The following is a 17934-nucleotide window of genomic DNA, read 5'->3' on the forward strand; positions in this document are numbered from 1 at the left end:
GCTCCTAGAAGCTGCATTTTATCTATTGCATGATTTCAGTGACTGGAATTACAGCTGGCACACAGTAGTGTATTCTTACATACTTGCTGAATAAGTGAATGAACAAATGTAAAACCTCGATTTCTTTGAGGCATTTATTTATTTATTTAGAGACATCTCACTGTCACCCAGCCTGGAGTGTAGTGGGGCGATCCTGGCTCACTGCAGCTTCCACCTCCTGGGTTGAAGCGATTCTCCCACCTCAGCCTCCTGAGTAGCTGGGACTACAGGAGTGTGCCACCACAGCCAGCTAATTTTCATATTTTTAGTAGAGACAGGGTTTTGCCATGTTACCCAGGCTGGTCTTGAACTCCTGGGCTCAAGTGATCCACCTGCCTTGGTCTCCCAAAGTACTGGGATTATAGGCGTGAGGCATCACTGGATGACAACCTTTTATTGACCCTTTTGTAGAGAAACAGTGTACATGTTTGTGTTGTGTGGGTGCAGAAGTCTGGGAAGGGTGCTGCACAGCATTGTCCAGATGCCCCCGGCCCCTGCAACGACTCTCTGTGGCTTCTCATATGTAGATCTTTTGGAAGTATGCCTTTGTAGTAATAGCCATCTTGTCTATGGCTAATAACAGGCTCTTGGGAAATGCTCAAGAAGCTGGTATCATTTAAAAAATATATATATATAGTTCTTTTTATTACTGATATATGCTGGGCACTGTAAATATATGCTGAGCACTATATTTAGCACTTTACATACATCCTTATGACTCTGCAAGATAATCATTAATGTTCCCAGTTTACCAGTGCGTAGATGGAAATTAAATAATTAGCTTGAAGTCACTCTGCTGGTAAGTAGTACCAGTCATTATTGAAATCCAGATCTATGGAGTTTCACAGTCTGTGATACTTACAGAACTATAGAGCTGCATAATGCTGGACACGATGTTTTGTATCAGATTCCAGTTTCACCACCATCATAGACGGTGGCAGGTCTCAGACAGACAAGGCTCTAAAATTTCCTTTCTCCTGTTTCTTGTGTCAAGAACACAAGTATCCCTTTATATTCCTTGCCAAGGACAAGCAGCACAGAAGACAAGCTCTCTTCCATAGAGCTTAGAGGTTAAAAAAAAAAAAAAGTTCTGATAAGGATTCACTTACTGGAAGTAACAAAAAAATTTTTAATTGTTTTTTCTAATTACAAAAGCAATATGTATGTATCATCTCGGACATTTCTTGGGCTTTCTAAGTAAAAACCTAAAGCAGCAAATGGGTGGTGGTAGTGGTGTGGTTTTGAGGATGAGAAGAGGTGGGAGTCCAATCCCTTACTTAGGTCTTTCTCATCATGTTATAGGGGAGCCAGAGGTCACTTCCAAGCTCCCTTTTACCTCTTAATGAGCTCTCCAGCTGTATCTAGAAACCACACTGACACCAGGAAGATTACCAGGAGAAAAGTATACACATTTTATTAGTTTTACATACACATGGGGATCTTCACAAGAGAGTGAAGTCTGAAGAAGTGGCCGAAGATGCTTTCACTTATTTTTTTAGACAAAGAGATACATTTGAGAAGAAAACCCATGACAAAGAAAATTTGGCTAAGGTGTTACAGTATAAGTAGCTAGTCAGGCATGAGCAGGGCAGGAGAGGGCTCCCCCTCATACACACACACATCAGGAATGTCAGGCAGCCATCAGGTGATGGTCAGGCGGTTGTTAATTGTCTCTCTAAAATAATAGTTGGTCACAGCCAGCACCAGGGAAAGGCAGTCTCCTAATAGAAAACACTTGAACTGTTGATCAGAGGCTTCCTGATAAGAGCTTAGGAGTTGGGCAAGTGGGCTCAAGTATGCGCATGTGGACAGCCCACCCCAAGGGAAGAATCAGGAGAGAAGTAATGCAAAGCCCCAAAGCAAGACCCCAGAAGTATGCCAACGTATAAAACCCCAGGTCAAAAGGTCAAACTATGCACTAGATCTCTCAAGTCACCGGCTTGGCCCTCTTCCAAGTGTACTTCCTTTCATTCAAAGCTTTTTAATAAATTTTCACTTCTGGTCTAATACTTGCCTGGGTTTCTCCTTCCGTCTTAAGCCCCTCACTCGAATTCTTTCTTCTGAGGAGGCAACGATTGAGGGTGCTGCAGATCTATAGGGATTCGCTGCCTGTAACATACTTTGGGGTGGTGTCTCGGATATGGGCAGCTGCTAACATATTTTGGTGCCCTGTGACTCGAGTAACTTCCATAGCTCACAAAGACAGTAACATTTTCTAGGGAGTCACTAGAAGATAAATGTAAAAAATTTCCTGTATCTCCTAGTGGAAGATAGGGTTACTTCGTTAAGAATGTTTATTCAGGTCAACTGCAGCCTTCAATTCCAAGCCTTTGGTGATACGGACTATTTTCTCACCGTGGTAGGGAGAGGATGCCCGACCCAGAGAAATCTTTATGGCCTGCTGCATCGGAAGAGGCCGGTCAGCTTGCCCTTTCTGAAACTACCATTTCTCCAATGTTTTCCGCTCGAAATAATCAATATACCAATTACGCATATTTTGGAATGGCACATCTTCACTCCTTCAACGTCTTATCCTGGGTACTTACAGAGATGACCAAATTTGAGTAGGGTACAGAGTCGTAAGTATATGGAGTTACTTCATTTGTCCCTCTGAAATATTGCAAATCGGACAAGCAATTCCCAGGGGGAAAATTCTAAGCAGTCAAAAAAGGACTCACAACCCTATTGCCAAGGACTAAAAATATCAGTCCAATACAAAACATAGAACTCAAAGGAGAAAAGACTATCAAGAGAACAAACAGAAGATAATCTGGGCTCCCTTCCCGCTCTTTATTGCCCTTACATACTGTCTACGTTCCTTGTGGCCATGTGCTCTCTATCCCGTTTTTAAATGTCCCTCCATTGGTAAAAGCTGTCGCCTCGCTTCATTTCATTACCTGCTTCTCCCAGAGTTAGCAGCACCTCCAGGCTCATAGTGCACTCGGTAGGGAGGACAGGGATTTATCCACGCGGCCCAAAGCTGGGTTTCGGTCGTTGGGTAACACCCTTTTATTGACCCTTTTGTAAAGAATGCGTGTGTTTGTGTTGCTCCGACGCAGAAATCTGGGAAGGGCGCTGCACAGCGTTGTCCAGCGCGGGAGAGACGCCCCTGGCCCCGTAGTCGCACCTGCCCAGGTGTGCTCGCACGGTGGGACCAGGGTGGGCAACAGATTTCACCTCAGGCAAGTTGGCAGCCGGAGCTCCATGCGCCGCCGGTCTCGGAGAGACACCGACCTCCCCGCCCACTCTGCGCAGTTCCGGTGACGTACCTTCGCGCCGCCCAATCAGCGCCCGGAGCCCGCGGGCTTGGGATTCAAACTGCTGCTCCGCCGGCTGGCGGAGATCGGCGCTGGCGCGGCTGCTGCCGCTGCTGCCTACTCGCCATGGAGCATCGCATCGTGGGGCCCGGGCCTTACAGAGCTACCAGGCTGGTGAGTGAGTGTGCGGGGGCCTGGGCGGAGCCGCCGGTGCCGCGAGCTCCCACTCTACGAGCGGACAGAGTGCTTGTCAGTCTTCGCTTCTGCAGTTCAGCGGGGCCCGGGTGTGGAGCGTTTCAGCTGGGACTGCTGGGGCTGCTTTTTACTGGACCAGGCTCAAAGAAAGGCTAAAGGGGCCCAGAGCTCAGCCGGCCGGGGGTGAGTGCAGCTTTGTCCCGAGATGTTGACTTGGTTTTCGGCAGTAGATGGCACCTCTCTATTTAAAGACCCCAAGACCAGGCTGCTCCCTGCCTTTTGTCCTCTGGAATCTAACGGACCCGGTCGGTAACCTGAGGGCCACCACGTACCCCGTAACGCTCAGCGTTCGCTGCAGTCCAGGCAGGGCGTGTCTCCTTCCTGAGTGACACCTGATGATACCTGACGAGGTATTCGAACAAACGGTGCCCAGAACAGAGGGGCATCGTCCTGGCCACATTTCCGGCCCCTGGCGTTTCTGTTTCTGTCAGCACCGATCCAACTGAGGAGCTGGCCCGGACAGATGTTTTAGAAGAGTCTTTGCCGACCCAGAGGGTCCCTGGGTCCGTTTTTTTTTTTTTTTTTTTTTTTTTTTTTTTTTTTTTTTTTTTTTTTTCCTGGGAGAAAAGCTTTGGTATTGAGGTGTACTTGGTCTGCTTTATGGCCTGGAGCAAGTAATTTTAGTGATTTCTACCTCAAAGGCTTACTATAATGGAATAAAGGGTGACAATTTGGTAATATCTGCGGCAAGTGTTTAGAGGACTTTCTGTGGAAGTGTAATGGTAATCTGGGAGGACGGTAACTTGCTCCTTGGTCTGCCAACCTCTCTGGCCACATTTAACATGGGAATTACTCTCATCGCTCCATGCATCATAATGAATACACAGGAAAAGGTGGGAACTAAGATCCAAACTCTTACTCAGCTAGACTTATGGAAGAGGTGAGGATGCTGGAATACAGATAATGTAAATAGGGTTTCCTTTTCTTTCCAAAGCCAGCTACACACTATACCAGTAGGTCAAGCCAGAGCTGAGAAGGCCAGCTTCTGGAAGAGAAACCATAGTTGGTGCTGATGGGTCTTTTAAAATTTGGCTCATAGATCACTTTGAGAAGCTGATGAAGATTAAGGATCCTCTTCACCGAAAACTGCACGTGCCACATACTCATGAAATTTTACATGATTTAAGGGAACTTGGGGCTGGGCACGGTGGCTCATTCCTGTAATCCCAGCACTTTGGGAGGCCAAGGTGGATGGATCACCTGAGGTCAGGAGTTTGAGACCAGCCTGGCCAACACAGCAAAACCCTGTCTCTACTAAAAATACAAAAACTAGCTGGGCATGGTGGCACCTGCCTGTAATCCCACCTACTTGGGAGGCTGAGGCAGGAGAATCGCTTGAACCTGGGAGGTGGAGGTTGCACTGAGCCAAGAGTGCATCATTGCACTCCAGTCTGGGCAACAAGAGCAAAACTCCATCTCAAAAAAAAAAAAAAAAAAAAAAAAAAAAAAAAAAAAAAAAAAAAAAGAGGACTTGGGAGAGTCTGTGACATTGGCAAAAAGATAAGCATTTTATTTGATTATCCTTTGGATCAGTAATCTGGGCTAGACTCATGTCAACGGGTCTTCTGTGGAGTTCACTCATGTGCCACAAGTAATATGACTTGGCTAGTACTGGATGATGGAAGATGGCTGCTTGACTTGGTCCTGGCTATTACCTGGGTCATATATCTCTAACAGTTTATCGGAGGCATCTTCACCTAGTGGTCTCATGGTTCCAACAAAGCTAAAAGGAAGTTTCAGCTTGTTACTTTTTGTTCAAATCTCATTGGTCAAAGCAAGTTAAACAGCTAAATCCAGATTCTAGAAATTCAACTCAATTTCTTGATGGGCAAAGTAGCAAAGCCACAGAGGTGCATGTGGAGAGGATGGGAAGAATTATTGCACTCATCTTTGCAAACACTCCATACAGACACCAGAATGATCTGGGGTCACGGCTATTGGTAGGTCTAACTTTAGGGATAAGGGTTGTACCTTATCAGGGACTTTCAAAAAGGTTTATTCTCTTTGCGGGAAGGAAAATAAGGCATTTGATGATTCCCTTCACCAATTTATTTACAGGACTTACACAAGGAAAACGTAGTGAGGCTCTGGTTCTCGACATGACTAGTCTTCATTCTTCCTGCATTAGACTACAAAAAAAAAAAAGAAATTACCTCATAATTGAAATTGTATTTTAATCTCATATTCACAGAATTGTATGAGGTACTTCTTTTCATTGATGCAGAGGGCCCATATATAGATACTGCTGGATTCTTGAGTCACATTAAAATATTATCAAAGGAATTTATTTAATTAAAAAAAGGTGCTCTCTGCTCTCTAAAAGTCTTCAGTCTCTAACAAATGATATTCAGGCTAAATTTAGGTTAAGTTAAGAAGATAAATGACGTGGATAATTAATGAAACAAACACCTCAGTTTCACCAGAATTTCCCAGGTAATCATTTCAGTTCTCAACTTTATAGTGTTTGAGGAACATAATATTAAACTAAGATTTGGAAAGCAGAAAAAAATGGCCATTTTTATTTTTTCAAAAGTGAGTATTCCTGCTGTCAGTGATTGCAGCCAACATTGAAGATGCTTCTTTCCATTATAAAACCTGTAATTGTTTCCCCAATGTAATTCAGCTGTGACTTAAAGCTTTTGCTAGGTAAATCATATGTTGAATAGTTTGAGACTAGTCCTCTCTTTACTTATTGGACATAGCTGACCTTTCCTTCCTCCATCCACAACATACAATTTCCCCCTTTTCCCATTATGCTCATTCTAAACTTTCTTCAGGGAAAGGTTGGTAAAAATCTATTGGGATACAAAAACTAGGCCTTTATTTTCTCCTTTCATGGCTCACTTTACTTTCTCAAAGCATGTACAGCTCCATTTTTCTAAAGCTCCAAAGTCTTATTTGAAAATAACATTTTATAGATTAGGTAAAATGTTATGGCAAAAGTCAAATAGCCCCAACTCATGATAAATGTGAAGCTAATTAGTCATTTATACATTTTCTTTGAAATCACTTTCATATAAATATGAAGCTAATTAGCCATGTATACATTTTCATTGAAGTCACTTTCATTTTTGTAAACTTGGTGTCAATAGTTCATTCAAGTAGAGAGAAAGAAAATTTTTTTCTAGAAACTGCTTACATCTTCTTATCTTTGAACTTATTCTGAGTTATATATATGGTCTGATGCAACTGATAAACTTTAAAAGACATATAGCTTTCACTGAATCTGAGAGTTAGAATGGCAAGATCACACAACAAGGATGTGGCAAGTACAAGTAGATCTAGAACTGGTTGCACTGAATTCCCACACCAATCAGTTTCCTTTATAGCACTGCTATCATAATATTTTTGGTACTAAGAAGAAAGGAAATGGAAAACCCTGGAGAAAAGAACAGGACGCACAGCAGTAGGTATATGTCTTATAGTTTGCCTCATCATGTTAAGCAAAAACAATTGTGTGATTTTGTTTTTTCCTGAGAAACTAGGGGACTGAAATTAATAAGTAAAGCAAAACAAACAGTGTTTTAAAATCATAAAACAAATGTTTTGTTCCATTTGCTATAAAGATTCTCTTCAAATATAATGTCATGAAAAAAAATTCAAGCTCTTTCTTGTTCTTTGTTGACATAGGATATTTTGTTTCCAAATGTGACTGAGAATGGTATATTGCTAGATTATTTAAAGATAATTATTTTTCTTTCTGAGTGGGGTAGCCAAATAACCCCTAGTTATATTTGGAAATAAGTGGGAACAGAGACCAAGGTGACCTCAGCAGGCTTTGAAAAATCTATCTCATATATGAAGGAAATACAACCCATAATGATAAATACCATTCAAAATCAAAATAAGTAAACTCAAAAGTCTATTTATAAATTGTCTTTTTAAAAGGGGCAATGAGACTTTGATAAAGATGTTTTATTAGACATTTTCTATTTCATATTTCTATTATGAAATAAAAGTCAGTAGCAATAGAGCAGTTAATCCATTCTAAATCCTAATGGATTTTTTTTCCCTGTGTGGGAGAATGCAATGAATTGAAAGCTCCTGCTGAAGAGTAAAAATCTGAGAGTTGAAAAGAATTTTCCCTCACAAAGAGAAATGAACCTCACAAAAAAGTTTTCACGCCGGTTGTAGTGGCTCATGCCTGTAATCTCAGCACTTTGGGAGGCCAAGGCGGGTGGATCACGAGGTCAGGAGATCAAGACCATCCTGGCTAACATGGTGACATCCCGTCTCTACTAAAAATACAAAAATTAGCTGGGTGTGGTGGCACATGCCTCTAATCCAGCTACTCTGGAGGCTGAGGCAGGAGAATCACTTGAACCAGGGAGCTGGAGGTTGCAGTGAGCCGAGATCTCGCCACTGCACTCCAACCTGGGTGGCAGAGCGAGACTCTGTCTCAAAAAAAAAAGAAGTTTTCACATTCCCTCACAAAGAAGACAGGGGCGTTGTCCTGCCAGAGATTTATACTAGGTATTGACTGTAATGACAACTGTATGGTATTACACAGGAACAGATAGTTGTTCAATAGGATAGAAACAATCAAGAAATGTGATATGTAAGGTTACTTAATAGTGTTTCTGTTCATTTAGAAAAGCATGGCATAATTGACTCTTGATATGGTTTGGACATTTGTCCCCTCCAAATCTCATATTGAAATGTAATTCCCAGTGTTGGAGGTGTGGCCTAGTGGGAGGTGTTTGGGTCACTGGGGCAGATCATGAATGGACTGTTACTGTCCTCATGATAATTAGTGAGTTTTCACTCTGAGTTCATGTGAGATCTGATTGTTTAAAAGTGTGGCACCTGGCTGGGCGCGGTGGCTCATGCCTGTAATCCCAGCACTTTGGGAGGCTGAGGCGGGTGGATCACAAGGTCAGGAGATTGAGACCATCCTGGCTAACATGGTGAAACCCTGGTCTCTACTAAAAATACAAAAAAATTAGCCAGGTGTGGTGGCATGCGCCTGTAGTCCCAGCTGCTGGGGAGGCTGAGGCAGAAGAATGGCGTGAACCTGAGAGGTGGAACTTGCAGTGAACCGAGATCTCGCCACTGCACTCCAGCCTCAGTGACAGAGCAAGAGTCCGACTCAAAAAAAAAAAGCGTGGCACCTTGTCCCTCGCTCTCTTTTGCTCCTCCTTGCTGTGTTACGTGCCTCCTTCTGCCTGCTTCTGCTTCACCTTCTGCCTTGAATAAAAGCTTCCTGAGGCCTCACCAGAAACTGAGCAGATGCTGGCACCATGTTTCTTATACACTCTGCAGAACCGTAAGCCGATTAAACCTCTTTCCTTTATAAATTACCCAGTCTCAGGTATTTCTTTATAGCAATGCAAGAATGGACTAACACAATTGTCCATCCAGAAAAAAATAGAGATCCCCTGCCTCCCACCATACAAAATTCAGTTAAAGGTTTACATATTAAAAAAGATACCCTCTAAAATATTAAAAGAAAATTTTGATAAATATTTTAATACCTCTGGATGGGGAAGCTTTAAGAGAATAAACCTTGAACTGATAAAGAAAATAGATTTTATTTCCTTATAAAAACATCAACATCTACAACAAAAATCATTGTATAGCTACAGACTATGTAAATAAATTGATAGACTAAGATAAAACATTCTTAACATATAAGAAAAAGGTTTAATATTCTATATTCATCAGTACATATTAAATGAGTATACTATATGTCAGGCACTGGTCTTTGTTGTGAGGATATTGAACTGAACAAAACTGATTAACTTTCCTGACTTCTATGCCCTTAAACATTAACAGATTAAACAGTTCTTAAAATTGATTTTAAAAAAGAGACAACCCAATAGAAAAATGGCAAATCTCAGAAGAAGAAAGGAACATGACTAAAGGTAAATATATGAAAATGCAAACAAAATACGGATCTATAATTTCTTTTACATAGATTGGCAGAAATGAAAGGAATGATAGTGTCTAGTGTAGGCCAAAGTGTAAGGCTTTAGGCTCCCACATTGTTGGTGGAAGTGTGACTTGCTACAACTGATTTAAATATGCTGATATTTTTTAGAAATCTATCAAAAATAAACAAAAGCCTTGCTACTTTAGGTTATATAAACATGTATATACTTGTAATGTATTTGTAAAAACTGAACTGGGCACAACTTGGATGACCGTTTGTTAGAAAATGGCAGAAGAAATTACGGAACATTCTCAAGAATGGGCTAGATTTGCAGGTATGATGCAGAGAGATATCTATGTTAGGTGCAAGTCTTGTTGTATTATAACATACACAACACGATTGATCTCATTTCTTAAAATGGCAAACAACAACAAACAACACACCTACAAAGGAAAAATTCCGTCTATGTGTCTGTATGTGATAGGTATGGAGTAAGATATGCAAACGCTTTTGTGTATACTTCTGTATTTAATTCGTTTGTTTCAATGAGTGTTATTACTTCTGTAATTAAAAGAACAAACAGAAGAACTGCTAACCAAACTGGGTTAATTAGTGGATATATCTAGTGATATTTGGAAATATTGGGTCCCAGAGAGCCATGTCTTCATTATGTTTATGTAATGCATAAAGTATTATGCAGTAAGTAATTTTAGTTCATGATTATGATTGTTCAACCAACATAAAATAAAAATCTTTTTTGTTAACCCTCCCCCCGGCTCTACATACTTCATTATGCCTTTTTGGTGCAAAAATCTAATGATAAATGAAAGCTAGGTATCAGAGCATGTATTAAAAAAATCAATAATCAATGATTAAAAATACGTGAAAATTGTTTAAAGGTGTGATAATATCCATAGGTACTTGGTATAGTGAAATGACTACTTGAAGAAAAGTCCGTAGCACGGGATTCCAGATCTTATTCACAGACTAAGTACCTGAATGACATTTGCTAAGTTGTGTATCCTGCTAAGGTCTTGATTTTGTCCCAAAGATTTTTTTCCAGCTCTAGAATAGATGAACCTTGTAATTTAAGAGATATCCTGGACATTTTATATATTATCCTTATATTTGAGGAACACATTTTTAACAAAGGACTTTTATAGTTATGATCTCATTTGATCTTACAATAACCTTGTAAAGTGGGTGGATAGGTAGAGAAGTTAAATCAGCGTTGTTGGACTCTTTATGGGCTCCCTTTCTACTATTCATTATTTAGCCTTTGCTCTGCTTTTCCTGTTTACATACTTTCCCTCCTTCATCCACTCACTTGGTTTCTTCTCCAACCTCCCTACTCTCTTCCACACCCAGTTTACCACCCCAACCAACCAGTTCATATTTGCCATCTTTCATGTGAGTAATAATCTACAACTGTGGATTGCTCTTAAGGAGGATTTTAGTATGTGAGCATGTGCGTATGTATATTATGTGTTTTTGTTTTTAGGTGTTAATTAGGCATAACGTACATAAAAATGCTCAAAAAAATTTGTTGAGTTGTATAGAAAGTATACAACTCAACAAATTTTCATAAAGTGAGCATCCCATGTAACCAACACTTAGATCAAGGAATATCATATTACTAGCACTGTAGAAGTCTCCTTTCCCCCACTTGGTCCCTACCTCCTTATGAAGGTAACTACTATCATTACTTCAAATATCACGGATCATTTGGCCTGCTTTTGTACTTCAAGTAAATGGAATCATATAGTATTTACTTTTCATATCTGGCCTCTTCATCTCAGTATTATTTTCTGAAATTCGTCTATGTTGTGGCATGTAGCAATAGTTCGTTCATTTTCACTGCATTCTATTGGTGAATATATTAAAACTTATGTTGATGGACATTTGGGTTGTTTCTGCCTATTATGGATAGTGCCATTATGAATAATGTGTCTTTTGGGGAACATATATATGGATTTCTGTTGGGTATATGCTTAGGAGTAGAATTGCTGAGTTATAAGGTGTTCAGATATTTAGCTTTTGTAGATACTGCCAATCTGTTTTCCAAACTGGTCACACCAATTTACATTCCTTTCAGCAGTGTATGAGATTTCTAGTACTTTCACATTCTTACCAGCACTTAGTATTGCCTATCTTTTTTCTTATGTTTTAGGTCTCTAAAAATTTTTTTTAGTTTTTAAAATTGTAAACTGACAAATTATAGTTGTATATATTCGTAGGGAACAAAATGATGTTATGATTTATGAATTCAATGGAATAATTAAATCAAGCTAATTACCATATCCATCACCTCAAATACTTAACATTTTTTTGTTGTACACTTGAAATTTAGTCTCAGATTTTGAATGTACATTATTATTAATATCTTTACCATGATGTGCAAGATACCTCAAACAAAAAAGATAATTTCCTGTCTAGTTAAGGCTTTGTTCCCTTTGACCATTATCTCCCCGTTCTCTACTCCCCTCAGTCTCTGGTTACCACCATTCTGCTTTTTGCCTCTTTGAATTCAGTTGTTTTAGATTCCACATATAAATGAGAATAGGCATTATTTGTCTTTCTGTTCCTGGCTTATTTCACTTGGCATAATGTTCTCCACTTCCATCCATGTCCTTGCAAATGACAACATTTCTTTCTTTTTTTAAAGGCTGAATAGTATTATATTGTATACGTTTACCACGTTTTCTTTATTCATTTATCTGTTGATGGACTTTTAGGTTGATTCCATAACTTAACTCTTGTAAATAGTGTTTCAATGAACTTGGGAGTGCAGACATCTCCTTGACATCTTGACTTTAAATCTTTTGGCCAAATACCGAAAAGTGGGATCGTTAGATCAGCCTGTCTTTCATTTTAGTTATTCTGACAGCCATGTCATGATATTGACTTGTTGAGTTCTTTTACATTGCATTGATAATTAATGAGGTTTAACATCTTTGTGTATGTTATAGGACATTTGAAGATCTTTTTTATGATATGCCTGTTTAAATTTTTTTTTTTATTTTTTAATTGGAGTGTCTTTTTCTTATTGATTTTTTTTGTTTTGTTTAGGCATGACAGATATATCTTATCCTACTCATGGCTTGCCTTGTTTCTGTGTGTTTTTAAATTAAAGATATTAAATTTGGACTAACTTAATTTGGAGCATGACTCATAACAGTGTCAAAAGAAGTAGACAGATTAATGTGGATAAGAATAAAAAGCTATTTCAATTTGGCCAGGAGGAAGACATGATTAGGAATTAGTGGGATTAAATTTTGTGAGGTTGAGAAGTTGGTTAAAAAGAGTAGAAAAAGTGCTGGGTGTGGTGGCTCACGCAGGTAATCCCAGCACTTTGGGAGGCTGAGGTGGGTGGATTATCTAAGGTCAGGAGTTCAACACTAGCCTGACCAACATGGTGAAACCTCATCTCTACTAAAAATATAAAAATTAGCTGGGTGTGGTGGCTCATGCCTGTAATCCTAGCCACTTGGGAGGCTGAGGCAGGAGAATCGCTTGAACTCGGGAGGTAGAGATTGCATTAAGCCGAGATCATGCCATTGCACTCCAGCCTGGGCTATATAGTGAGACTCCGTCTCAAAAAAAAAAAAAAAGTAGAAAAAGTGAAAGATCGATTAAGCACTTGCTTACTGAATACCTAGTGTAGGTCACACACTGTGCTACACATCTGGGGTGCATGCATACACAAACCCCACTTCAGCCCCTCAGGCTCCTGCTGTTGTATGCTCAGGAATTATAAATGTGGCTGAGAAGGTTGGCCATCAAAAATAAAAGAGAAATAGAATAATAGTTTCTCAGGTGGTTGGGCAGCAGAGAGTATGAAATCTGGAAGAAAAGACATGATTAGAAGGGAAAACATGACCCAAGGTTGGGCAAAAAAAAACTGCAAAAAAACAAAAAAAATAACTCTGAGATCAGAAATATAGTTTAAAGAAAAAGGTGACATCAGAAAAATATGATTTAAATAGGAAGAGAGCTGAGAAATAAAAGATTCAGAATTTGTAAAATGACAGACTTGAATGAGAGGAGAAAATGAGAATATGACTATGAATTTTAAGGACATTAGGAGGACTGGCAGGGAGCCTATGTTCCGAAAAAGATGTCGAAGTAATTATGTAGGAAGAAATTAGAGATATATTACACAATAAAAGTTGCCTTATATTCCTTCTTCAAAAGAGATGACTTTTCTTTTTTTTGAACAGTTTGTTATATATTCATTTAGCTTTTCACATGCATATACTAAAGCAGATAGGATCAGATTATATATAGTGTTTTGTATGTTTTTCTTCCACTTAGTTATATTTACGATATCTATTTCTATTTGGAACTATCGATAGTATTTTGTTTTATGGCTATTCCACACTTCAGTCAATTTTATTCAAATTAGTTCTGGTTTTTATCTGATTATAAAATGGCAAATTAGTTCTAATTTTTCTCTGATTATGAAACTTATAAATATAAGTATATAAAAATACTTATAAATGCTTTATCTGAAAAAGCACTCAGGTTTATTAAATATAATTCAACATGTTTAAATAAAATTTAACTTGTGAATACTTTTATCTTTCTTTGAGACAGGGTCTCACTCTGTCGCCCAGGCTGGAGGGCAGTGGTGCAATCATGGCTCACTGCAGCCTTGACCTCCCAGACTCAAGTGATCCTCCCACTTCAGCCTCCCACCTCAGTTTCCCGAATAGCTGCGGCTACAGGCACACACCACTACACCTGGCTAATTTTTAATTTTTTTTTGTAGAAATGGGGTTTCTCCATGATGCCTAGGCTGGTCTTGAACTCCTTGGTTCAGGTGTGCTGCCCACCTCATTCTCCCAGAGTGCTGGGATTAGAGGTGTAAACCACTGAACCTGGCCTGTAAATGCTTTTTAATCTCTTATATTGCTGCTTTTATATAGTGAATCCCTAAAAGTAAAGTGGCTGGGAAAAAAAAAAAAAAGAGATCACATATTATATAAGCATTTATTAAACAAGTACTTATTCGATTCTTTTCTAGAGCTAGCTTTAAAACAATATGGAGATGAGACTGTTATTTCCCTTTAACATTTTTGTATTTTCAGCAGACTGTAGGTAGAACATAGGTTTTTTTTTTTTTTTTTTTTTTTTTTTTTGCAGTTGCAAAATTTAATAGAGTGAAAACAGAGCTCTCATACAAAGGGAGGGTACCCAAAGAGGGCAGCCGTTGCCAGCTTGAATGCCTGGGTTTATATCCTAATCATTGTCCCTCCTGCTGTGCTCTCAGGCAACAGATGATTGGCTATCTTTACCTCCTGTTTTTGCCTAATTAGCATTTTAGTGAGCTCTCTTTACTATCTGATTGGTGGTGTGTGAGCTAAGTTGCAAGCCCCGTGTTTAAAGGTGGAAGTGGCCACCTTCTCAGCTAGCCTTAGGGATTCTTAGTAGGCCTAGGAAATCCAGCTAGTCCTGTCTCTCAGTTTCCCCTCTCCACCGGAAAAACCAAGTGCTGTTGGGGAGGTTGGCCGATGACTGCTCTAACTGCTTCCTGCTGAATTGGGGCGTAGTAGGGGTTGTGCAGCTGAGATTTCCTCGGGAGGGGTGCCTTCAATGTCATTAACATCGGAGCATGGGCTAGCAGGCCAGTCTAGGGGTCTACGGTAGATCTTGGTCATGGACTGTATCTAGGGCTCCATTTGAAGAATGATTTGTAGTTTTACAGCTTTAATTCTGGAAGGGACAAACTTAACAAGGAGGTTAAAGATACAGAGTCCAAAGAGGTGTAGCAATATTATAGCTGTTAGAGGTCCTAAGAAGGGGAGAATCCAGGACATCCATTGACTGAGGAGGTCCCAGGGTCCAGTGTTTTGAAGCTCCTCTGCTCTACATTGTATTTGATCTCGAATTTCTTTAACTTTCTCAGTGATGATTCCGGATTGATTAACATAATAGAATTGTCCTAACCTTTGTAAAACATCAATACAGCCATCAGGGTTATCTGAGAATTTACCTAGGTCTATTTTAATTTGCTTTAAGTCTGAGAGAGAAAAAGGTACATGCACTCCGGCTGGGCCAAATTCTCCTCCTCCCACTGCTTGGAGGAGGCGTAATCGGGGACTATTGGCACTCTTTGGTTCGTTGTTTACCCCTTTATATATCTCCTTTTGGACTGTTTGGGTTGAAGGGGGGTCCTTATTAGTTGGAGAAGGAGTCAGGGGAATGCTGGGGTAGGGAGGTAGACTCTGAGGGCTTCCTGGAGGGCATAAATCACACTTTTTACATAATTGCGAGTTGTCTCTTAATGAAAAGAAAGTTTGTACATATGGCACTTCACTCCATTTGCCTTCTTTTCTACAAAAGAAGTCTAGCTGTAAGATGATGTTATAATTTATACTTCCCTCAGGAGGCCAGGTTTCTCCCCTTGAAGAGGATATCAGGTGGTACTGCAGAAGAATGTAAGTCATTTCTTCTTAGCGTCTGAGGGTCAAATTGGTCCCAGTTCCCCAGAATACATCTTAGGGGTGTTTTTGCCTTGCGGAGGGGAATGTTTCCCATCTGAAAAAAGAACATAGGGATGCCAGCGCCCCTAGTCATTTTCCGATGAGCATTACTCCTAGAGTGTCCTCTATGATCCTAATGCTTATTCCTTTCCAGGGTATGTAACCATCCATGGACCTCTGCTTATCGGATTAGTTATGCTCACCAATGTAGCAGACCTGCATCCCTTTTCCCGCCTTTCTTGACCATAAAGAAAGGGAGCCGGACTGTTGGATTCTACTGGTCCTTTACCAGTGTGCCCAACATTGCCTTTGTGCTCAGGGGTGAGTCCTAGAACTGAACTGGGTTCCTATTTCATAATAACCCAGCTGCCCCATCAAGATGTGTACCCATAAAAGCAGTTCTTATGCAAATTTGTTTCAGTGAGGGTGTAGGTAACCTTTTGAGTCAGGATTGAGATAGTCCTTTTTGATTCTGTAAGTACTTTAAGACTTGACGAAGTGCAAACAGCTTGTAAGTTTGAGGAGACCAGTTAGTTATTAAGCAATTTTTCTAACTCTGCTTCAACAAGAGTCTTCCTATCAATTACTGAATACCCATTGTGGTTTTTTCCTCAATCACCTGGGAGGAACCATCTATTGTCCTTTCCTGAAGGGAGTTCCTCCTAGGTCTGGTTGGACCTTAGTATGGTAATTAAGATTTAAGTCCCCTGTTAGGATCTGGGTTAAGTGAATTATCAGTGGTTGGTGTTAAATTACCTTTTTCTAACAGAAGAGCCCCATGCTTTAAGATTTTTCAGTTAGTAAGCTACCTTTTTGCTTTTTTGACTTAGAATAATTCTGAACTGGTGAGGTGTGCTCACAATGAGGTTTCCTCTAAAAGTTATTTTTCTACTTTTAGCAAAGCAGTTGTTGCTACAGATTGAATACATTCGCGGGTTACTGGGTTAAGGATTTTTGATAGGAAAGCTATGGGTTGTCAGTGGTCTCAGTGTTTTCAGGCTACGCCCTTGTTTACGCTGACAGTGAGGTAGTATTGGAGTGTTATAGGGTCACGGAGAAGACCTTCAATTATCAATTATAGGTTTTAAATTTACCCTGGCTTTTAAAGGAATAGGGCACACTTTTTTTTTTTTTTTTTAACTATTTCTTTCTCTTTTTTTCCTTTGACTTCCTCTCTCTCTCTCCCCTCCGTCTCTCTCTCTCTCTCCCCCCCGTCTCTCTCTCTCCCCTCCGTCTCTCTCTCTCCCCTCTGTCTCTCTCTCTCCCCCCCCCTCTCTCTCTCCCCTCTGTCTCTCTCTCTCTCCCCTCCGTCTCTCTCTCTCTTCCATGTCTCTCTCTCTCCTCCTCTTAGCCATTACAAACTTGGGGTCCTGGCAAGGGTGGTGGGGAACAGGTCCCACATAACTGCTCATGTGGAGAGCTGTATGCCTAAATTGCGAGGGACACCAGGGATAAGACTCCCTGGGTTTATAGCCTAGATGCCTAAGGACTCAGCGTAGAGCTTCCTCAGATCGCTTTGGAGATACAACTTGCTAGAGGAAATCTAAATCTAAAGTCTAAACCATTAGTACCTAGGAGGCAGGGATTGGAAGAAGTAGATTCAGAGGTAAGGAGAATTTTGAGGCTACGCTTTCAAGAAAGTCGTGGTCGGGACCCAGGAGGTATGGTCAGAAGGAAAGGTGGGGGCGCATGCATGGGCGACTGTTGAGTAGAGACTTCTGGCTGCGCCATGATCTGAACCGGCTAATGCCGGGGGTTTGGGACTACAGCTTTCTGCCTCTAGTCCGCCCTCAGCCTCCCCAAGAAAACTGAAAGTGGAAGCTGGCTCCAGGCAGACCAAGGACCCCAACCCTTCTGGGGACCAGGCAGACCAAGGTCCCCAACCCAGAAGGGGTTGTTAAAAAGCTCTTCCTCAGATAGCCTCACACCTGAGTCTTAAGTCCCGCGGCCATGCTAATCGTTTTTAACTGGCTGACAGGTGCCCGGTATTTTCCTCCAATTCTAAGGAAGGATAGGACAGAATAGC

At 40.5% G+C, this 17934-nt stretch overlaps 1 protein-coding gene across 1 annotated transcript in view; it reads left to right on the plus strand.

Moving 5' to 3' along the window:
• The first annotated feature begins 2700 nt into the window (after positions 1–2700).
• Positions 2701–17934, plus strand: part of DEPDC1B (DEP domain containing 1B) — a 117216-nt gene continuing 101982 nt past the window's right edge. The window contains exon 1 of the mRNA XM_050794378.1: positions 2701–3470. Coding sequence (XP_050650335.1) covers positions 3423–3470 — 48 coding nt within the window. The 5' untranslated portion in view covers positions 2701–3422. The remainder of the gene's footprint in view (positions 3471–17934) is intronic.

Source organism: Macaca thibetana, chromosome 6 (assembly GCF_024542745.1).
Source record: "Macaca thibetana thibetana isolate TM-01 chromosome 6, ASM2454274v1, whole genome shotgun sequence".
Classification (NCBI taxonomy): domain Eukaryota; kingdom Metazoa; phylum Chordata; class Mammalia; order Primates; family Cercopithecidae; genus Macaca; species Macaca thibetana.